This window comes from Sebastes fasciatus, chromosome 3, assembly GCF_043250625.1.
Source record: "Sebastes fasciatus isolate fSebFas1 chromosome 3, fSebFas1.pri, whole genome shotgun sequence".
Taxonomy (NCBI): Eukaryota; Metazoa; Chordata; class Actinopteri; order Perciformes; family Sebastidae; genus Sebastes; species Sebastes fasciatus.
In genome coordinates, this window is record NC_133797.1 from 19865227 (window position 1) to 19873817 (window position 8591).

The 8591-nt window shown below is 41.0% G+C and overlaps 1 protein-coding gene across 2 annotated transcripts in view; it reads left to right on the forward strand.

The window, feature by feature from the left end:
* Positions 1 to 8184, forward strand: part of fhip1aa (FHF complex subunit HOOK interacting protein 1Aa) — a 35264-nt gene extending 27080 nt beyond the window's left edge. For both annotated transcript variants that reach the window (XM_074629462.1, XM_074629463.1), the window contains 5 exons: positions 1348 to 2349; positions 2429 to 2607; positions 2858 to 2978; positions 4380 to 7041; positions 7438 to 8184. In XM_074629462.1, the coding sequence (XP_074485563.1) occupies positions 1348 to 2349; positions 2429 to 2607; positions 2858 to 2978; positions 4380 to 4573 (1496 nt within the window). In that variant the 3' untranslated portion in view covers positions 4574 to 7041; positions 7438 to 8184. The remainder of the gene's footprint in view (positions 1 to 1347; positions 2350 to 2428; positions 2608 to 2857; positions 2979 to 4379; positions 7042 to 7437) is intronic.
* Positions 8185 to 8591: the final 407 nt, after the last annotated feature.

Genomic DNA, 8591 nt, shown 5'->3' on the forward strand with positions numbered 1-8591 from the left:
TCTGTAAATCCGCATTTCTGCAGACTTTGCCTGAGGGAATTACCCACAATTCATAGCGTTGTTGTGATGTTAAACACAGGGTTACTAGGGGATGCCCGGAGGCGTAAAATAAACAAGGAGGACGGCACATGGGTGTTCAGCCAGGCATATTTAAAATTTACACAGAAACATTAACATTAAGGATTTATGATGGTACAAAAAACACATGAAATCAGAGGAATGCAGGCATTTGACTTTATTACACACCTGGTTTATCCATCAGCCATTTCGTTTAGTCTCGTTTAGGCAAGAACCTGGAAGATGTTCAAATAGGCACGTAACGTAAAATAAAAACCCACAATAGGCTTCGTCAAGGTAACGTGATACGTTGCCACAAAGTGTTTTCCCATTCATATTTATACCATTTCAAGCCCTTGCAGCCTCTCACACCAATTACCAGGTGACGTCAGTCAAGTCCCTGAGAGTTCACGGCTTAAAGCCTTAGGGGGGACATTGGGATTTGGTCTCAGACAACTTAAAAAATAAATGAATCCCCTAAAGAAAAAGGTTAGGAACCACTGCCTTACATGGAGTACATGGACTATATGGAGTCCAGCTAATTATCATAGCTGAAATGCATAGGAAGGCAGTGTGTTGGAAAAATGCCCTTCAACCCTGTTTAAAGGCCGTGTGTCAGAAGGCCTCCACACTGCGGAGGTGTTCTTGTTCATGAGACTGAGCTCTGAGCTGCCAGCTGCATGAGAGAGGAAAGCTTGGAGGTTTTAATAACGGTGTCTGACATAACTGAATACTTTTCATTTTTCAAGTACTGTATGTGCTACAGCTGAGTAAAAATGAATGCTTTTCAGCCATATTTGTAATCAGCTTTTATGGATGTTTTTTTGTTTTTTGCTGCTTTCAAATCATCTGCAAGGCGAATTCATCCAGCAGATTTCACTATTCATAACCTCATTTGAGAGAGTGCATTTCATAACCCTCAGTAATAATAGTGGTGTGCAGTCAAAACAAAACAGAGCAGACAGACGGAGGAAAATGGAAAGTCATTAATTGCAGCAGTTCGAGTGCTAAAATCTACTAAGATAAAAGATAATAATGAGTATAATTTATTAACATTACATTTTCTAAATCTGTGCAGTGTTGATCTGCATTTATCTGGGACATGAACAAATAACAAGGATGATTATGAGTATTTTTTTCAAATAGCGAGATCTCCTGCTGTTTCGCTGTATTACATCACTTTACCTCCCGTAGCTACATGTCAAACTCATTAGTTGTGCTCTGTGTGAGTGCTGCGCTGAGGCGCTGCACGCCAGCTTTTATCAACATTTCCTATCGTTTTTTTTCCAGATGAAAATGAGAGCTTCTTAGAAGATGATGACGGCTCGGGTAACTCCTGCACCATCGGCTCAGAAATCTACCTGGATGTCAGTTATCTTCATTACCTCTACGACGCCCGTCTGAGCATCAGCAGCTGCATACGGGCTTGCCAGGTTTGGTCAGCACCGTACGACAGCGAGGACCCCCCTCCTGAGAAATACCAGCCCGGCGTCCTCGAGGAGTCGGCGCTGAAGATTCGGCCAACCCAGATGGCTTTCAAGAGAGTTCCACAGCCTGTAGCGCCTCGCCCTCAACCGTGCCTGCCACCGTTGCCGAATACAGAGCTGCCCTCCATCACCCAGCTGGAGCTGGAGTGGGATGATAGTTACGATGCGTGCCCAGTGCAGACCGCTGAGGCCCCCGTGGAGAGTAAACGTCCACGGCAGCCTCCTGCTGAGCCCCCAAAGCATATCCAGGAGATGAGGAAAACGGCCATCATGTTGGTTCAAGGCTCATATATCGAGGAAAATGAGTTCGAGGACGACGTCATGGTGTACGATCTTGTTGCCAAGAAAGACACCAGAGACGTCGAACGGGGTAAATCCAACGGGTCTAAATCAGAAGAAACCCAACCAGGCTCAGCAGCAGTTCCCCTAAAAAACGGACTCAGTCTAACTCTTCCAACCTCTGTGATGGCTGATAAAAAGAGCCTGGACACAAAGGTCAAAGGTCAGATGGATAGCAATTCCCACCTACAAATCACCGCAGCTGCCGAGGCGGGTGACGACCTTTTGGCTCAGTATGAGGAGCTCATTCGTACGTTGGACACAAAAACAGGTGGCAAACAGGTCAAACCTGATGGAGAGTTGAAGAAGCCCGTCATACCTGCGGAGGAGGATGAGGAGGAGGAAGAGGAGATGGATTTTACCTCCTTCTCTGCTGAAACACCGGAGGCAGACAAACTGCATTCACCTTTTGGGGTGAAGTTTGTCAGCGGAGGTGCAGGTAGAAGCCAGTCGATGCCTTTTACTGGTACGTAAAAGGGAAATCTTCGCTTCGTTATTCATCAAAACTTACATTCAGATATTGTTTATGATTCTTCTTCTTGCAGGTCCATTTGTCAGCGTGCTGCTGTCTCGTCTGGAGACCATGCCGTCTAACTCGCTTCATGTCAACCTGTTGTTGACGGGCATCCTGGCCCAGTTGGCGGCCTACCCTCAGCCTCTCCTGCGCTCCTTCCTGCTCAACACCAACATGGTCTTTCAGCCGACCGTTCGCTCCCTTTACCAGGTAACACAAATGTGTTGTGCGTAGGCATGTGCAGGCTTTTTATTTCCTTTCCTGTGTATGAGAGATTTAAAATAGGAATAGAATGAATTGTTTGAGCATAGTTCTGTAGTTGCTCTTTTAATGCACAAGTGAACAAGAGATCCTTGATTAATACAGTCAGGCTGCAAGGTTGTTCTCATTCATTTAGCTTCAGTGTAAATACTGCAGATGTGAATGTACAGTCAGGTTTCTTTTCTGTGTTTCCCTTCAGGTACTGGCAACCGTGAAGAACCAGATAGAACAGCAGGCTGCCACCAGAAAAGACTTTCCAGAGCTGATCATTACCGCCCAACACTGGCTGCTGGCCAGGGAGCCTTCATTCATGGCAGCAGGTGACAGCACACCCACATCCAGGATCTTTGTTCCTGTGCCAGCTATGTTTGGAATCTATATCTGCACATAGATCTGTAACAGTACGAGTTACGCATGAAAAAAGAGGTGTGGACGCGAGTCACAAATTTGATGACTTTAGACTCGACTTTACAAAATACAAAAAGACTTACAACTCTTCTTGGACTTTAACACCAATGACTCTCGACTTCACTCGGACTTGAGGCTTTTGACTTGAAAATTCTTGCTACCTTGCCCCCAAGCCCAAAGATTAAAAAATATGTTATTTGTGTGCCACAAATCAATTAATTTCCTGAATCGACTAACGTTAATGCTGTTCATTCACAGCAAGTCAACACTTAATTCCCCAGATCTTGTTTTATGATTAAGTTCAGTTGCAGTTGTTTTAACAAATGAATACAAATTTTACAAGCATTTATGATTTTATGTAATGTAATATATTATTACTTGGTTGTTAAAATGTCATTACAATAGGTGAAGAGCACATTTTGACTCGTTTAGGACGTGGTACTTGACCGTCTTCACTTGGGACTTAAGTACAAAGACTTGAGACTTACTTGTGACTTGCAAAACAATGACTTGGTCCCACCTCTGCAAGTATTTAAGACATTTTTAATCAATTCAAACTGAAATCAAAGCGGGTTTACTTGAGCACATACAATGCTGATTGACGGTAGCTTCATTTTTCCCAAAATGTCGAACTGTTCCTTTAAGTTGTCTGTTTAAAAAAACTCAATAGTCTTTTGATTTTTTAATTAGTAATTTGACTCTCGCTCTATTTTATAATGTATTTTCAGTACAACAGTTGGCTCAGGATGAACCCATTGGCTTGAGATGGCATTATTATTTTTAATGTTCTCGATGACTTTAATATAAACTCTGCACTGTTGTTGAGTTCCTCGATCTCACTAACGTGCTGTTAAAAAAAGGGTAGAGTTCAAAACAACATTTGCATTCATTATGGGTTGTGTTTCGGCTCCTGTTGGGAACCAGAATAAATTCTACTTGATTTTGTTGAGCAACAGTCTCGGCTGAACCCGGGAGTGTTTTTGAACTGGGTTCCCCGTGGTTTCACAGTTGTACAAGCTACCAAAAAAACATGTTGGAAGTATGTTTGTGGAAAGATAAAAGCCAGAGTTTTCTATGAAGGGAATTTTTTAGTTGACTAATAGGGCTGCTCCTTTCTTGTGCGTGATCAATGTTTTTTTTTAGCACTTTTAAGATCCTACTATCTGGCTGAAATCATTTATAAATGGAGAAATCATTACCAGGAATTTATTATGTTTACAAAATGTCTTAAATTCCAACTCATGCATTGCACAGAGTATATTTATGTGTTTTCAATTTTGTCATTGTTGCTGATTAAATCCTTATGTTCTCAGACAAAAGCAGCAGCAGCTCCACCCACGGCGAGGCGGGAAGGTTGTTGAAGAATTCGCCGCCACCAAAACCCAAAGCCATCTCTCTGGATCGGACAGAAGTCTTCGCTACCGTCCTCTTCACGGAGTTCCTCAAAGAGCTGGCCGCCATTGCACAAGAGCACTCCATCTTATCGTACATTCCTATGGAAGAGTGATCGTGTCCCAATAGAGTCCAGTTTGAAGACTTTAAAAGACTCCATTTAAGATGTTTTTGTCCTTTTCAGGTACTACTTGATGAAGAAACCTCTCAGATCTTGTAAACTATTTTTAAAAATCATAGTGTATTTATTTTCCCAAGCAAAGACAATCAATTTCTTGTGCTTTTTAATTTCATCTTTCTAATTCTGTAGGGCAGTAGGGCATACACATTGACCTGTTTGCTGAAGCCTGCACCAGCCTCATAAGAGTGAGCTCCAGGTCCACCAACCAAAGACTGTACAGAGATGATTTTAACAATCATCAGTCCTTATCTGAACTTCTGAATGTCTTCTACCACCAGCTCCAACCACAGCAACATGTCCGCTGCTCAGTGTGGTTCTGTTAAATACACAGGTGGCCTTTCTGGACAGTTGTTGCCTCTTTGCCATAGACAGGTTTCTTGTATACAAACATTACTGGGTGCGTGCGCATTCAGGGGGCAAAACCGCTTTGACAGTCGTTGTAATCAACGTAGATTTCACATTGTTGGTACATTCTTGTTGACTCTACTAGATCCCTGCAGAGTCCGACCACCAGAAACCGTTATCATATGACTTATTAGTATGAGATGTGTTTATTATTATCACCTGTTATGAAATAGGTAACGTTAGATCAGACATAAGTGATTTGACTTGGGGGATCTGTGTCTATTTGGTTGACAGTCCGGTCGGCGTTCAGGTTACGGGAGCCCCTCTTGATGGCCGCCGCCACACACTTTTTCCTCAGCGACTCCTCAACAGGAATAACGTTGATATAAAACTGGAGACTTGGATTTTGGTCCAGTCACACAGCAGCTCTTTGTATGTCGGGCAGGTGAACATTAACATTAGACCCCTGACGCCAAAAGTCAAAACAGTATTGCTGAAATGTCCGATTCAAATTTAAACGATTACGTTAGCTAACGTTGGATAATGTTAGCTAGTGTTGGCTTCCCACGGCTGCTTGTTGTGACCGCTGGGGAGGAGTAGCGGCGGCCCTGGTAGACTACCAGACGTTTTCCCTTCAAAATGTAACATTTGACAGCTCGCCATGACCAGCTGCTGCTTTGCTAGCGCTGTGTGACTTGAAATCTTCTGCCCATCAGGGCTGGATCTATAATCTTCTTCTGTTTTTTAACAAAGGCATTTGATCCCCTCTGAATGTTAAACATTTTCAATCCATCTTTTCTGCGGCTGGTGCAGTCTACTGCACAACTCCTCGTCATCTCTGATTTGCAGCTTGGCTCTGCTGAGCATGCCGTGCTTTCTGCCCCCTCGCTGCGTACACATCTCTGTGATGACGTTGCACAGAAACCTGTCTATAGGATCACACTCCATATCTGAGCACCACCTGGAGCCTCTGTCGCTTTCAGGGAGCGAGCCTTTATATTAGCAGCATAAAAATGTAATTTAAAGATGTAGCCGACCGGCAGCAGGGCCGGCATCATCACACATCCAAACTTTCTTCTTCTTATGCAACTGTTACATGACAAAACAGGTGGGTCACTTTTGTCTTTAAACTTTGGTGTTTAGTACATTTGTTTTGGTGTTTTTCTGTTAATTCATGACGGTACCTCAGGAGTCTTTTTAATGCACGTTCAGCCTTTGGATGAAGCAGTTTTACCACAATGCACTAGTTTCTCACAATAACGGGCTCCACATGTTCTCCAAAACCAGACTTCTTCGTGTTACAGTATATTTAATTTGCCTTACTTTAGTGATGCTTTATGATGTACATATTGTAAGAAAACACTATGCAAATCAAGGATATTTGGGGTATAATTAAGTTTGGGATATTTCCAGAATGGGATGGGGTATTTAAGCTTTTATGAGAGTTTCTATTGCCGTATTGTTTTGTTCACACGGTTATACTAGATGCTAGTTGTTACGGTTTTGTCATCACCTTCTATTTGGGGATTGTGTAGGGTGTTGTGATCATACCACTGTTGGGAGTGTCGTAGTTTTGCATCTGTTAAAAACCATCTCAATAATTTGCCTTTATTTTAGTCCAGGTATTTCACATGGTTGTTTAAAATGAGATAATACAAGAGATATATTTTGTTACAAAGCATGCCTCTGCTGTCTAAATGAATTTACCAGGACAGAAATACTTAATAATTAGTGCCTAAATTATGATTTTAGTTCACATTATTGCCTGATTTCGAATGGATTTACACAGGAATTGATGTTTTGTTTTTTTACTTGAAGTTGTCCATTGTCAGAGTGTAAAGGAAAGGCCAAAGGGACTGAAAACGTGCAACATATATAGTTCTGTCATATTATTCCTGATGTGTTGTTTCACTTTCAATACTTTTATTTTCAACATAATAAAATGACACAATATAAAGACCTACAATTGAGACAAGACACAATCACATATTATTTTTATTATGGCTGTCAAAGTTAATGTGATAATAATGCGTTAACGGCAATAATTTCTTTAACGCGTTTACGCAACTTGTGATTTTTAGGTTGTAGCGGGCTCAGTTTTAAAGCTAGAGTTAAGATACTGGTATCATATTGATTGGTACCAACCATGTCATACTAGCTTGCCACTAAATAACGCTCCAAACTTACCCTAAATTTACTTTAAGGTACATTTAGAACAGATAGAAAATGTGCAATTAATTGCCATTAATTATACACAATCGTGCGATTTAATTATTTTAATCGATTAACAGGCCCAATTTTTATTTTATGTCTTTATTTTTCTTCTTTTTTTGGGGGGGATGCGTTGTGTTTCATATCAACTTAATTTAATGTATTTGTTTCAAACAAATTTTCTAGAAGTAAAAAAGTAAACACCATCCATTTACAACTTGATATAAAGATGCAGTTAATAGATAATGTGGACATTTACCTGAGAAATACAACATTTTTGTTGCATACGTTTTATAATATCTTGAATTTTATAATGAAAAATATGTCAGAAATTATTAGAACTGTTAATTCAGAGCAGATTTAATGGACTGCTTCAACAAGGTCTAACAAAAAGTAAATGTGCTATTGTACAAACACAAATTATTAGGACATGTTGTAAAACTACACTAGGTTGATCATCGGCTCATAATTCCAGCTAATACGACGAAAAGAATTGTTTAACTTTAGTTTTAAATGTGTTTTTCTTCCTATTTAAATCCATTCGGTCTGATGCTACGCAGGCAATAGATTATGCAGTTGGATCTTTGTGTACTCTTATTTTACAAAAATGGCTCAGAAGTGTATATTTGTATCAATCGACGCCATCTTCAGAGTAGTTGAATGAGTATTTGTCCGGTAAAAGAATGTCGCTGAGCACTTTATCAGCCTTTTCATACCACAGTGTCACTCTGCACTGCTGACACCTCAACCAGCACAGATTCATTCATACCCAGCGCAGCATAACAACCTCTGTTTAAGCAGCATTGTGGCATGAAGATGGGTATTATAACCAAGATTGTAGACCGGTTTCTTTCTCTATTCCAAAGATGCATCCTCTCTGACACCGTTTAGCCTCAGTTTTCTGTCCAGGATATGATCAGGTTGCTGTTTGTTGCTGATGTCTGACACCCAGAGGCATGCCTCTTTTAATAAAAGTCTGGTAAATGAAACGTGATGTGTTGACTTGTTTCCCCCCCTACGCTCTTTAAACAACAACAAAATGCAAGCTTTCCTAAACAGAAACCCAGCTGCTTTACCGAACAGGTTTAACCTGACACAATCAATCTTTCCTCTCTGCCAGAGGTGGTTTGTGGTTGTTTGTTCTGTAGACACTGACGCCCTCATTTAATACACATCTCTTTCCGAACAGCCCTTCTTCCCCTCCAGAGAGAGTGTTCAAAACTAGGTCTTGTGCTTGGTAAACACACAAGCTTACATTCTCCACTCACATGCAATGACTGTAAAGTACTGCAGAGATGAAGCAAACGATGGAGAACCTTTTGACAGCTTGTAAATATCCTGTTCATCATCAGTGCTCGTATGCACAAGATAAACATCTTTTTGATAAATGTTAAGC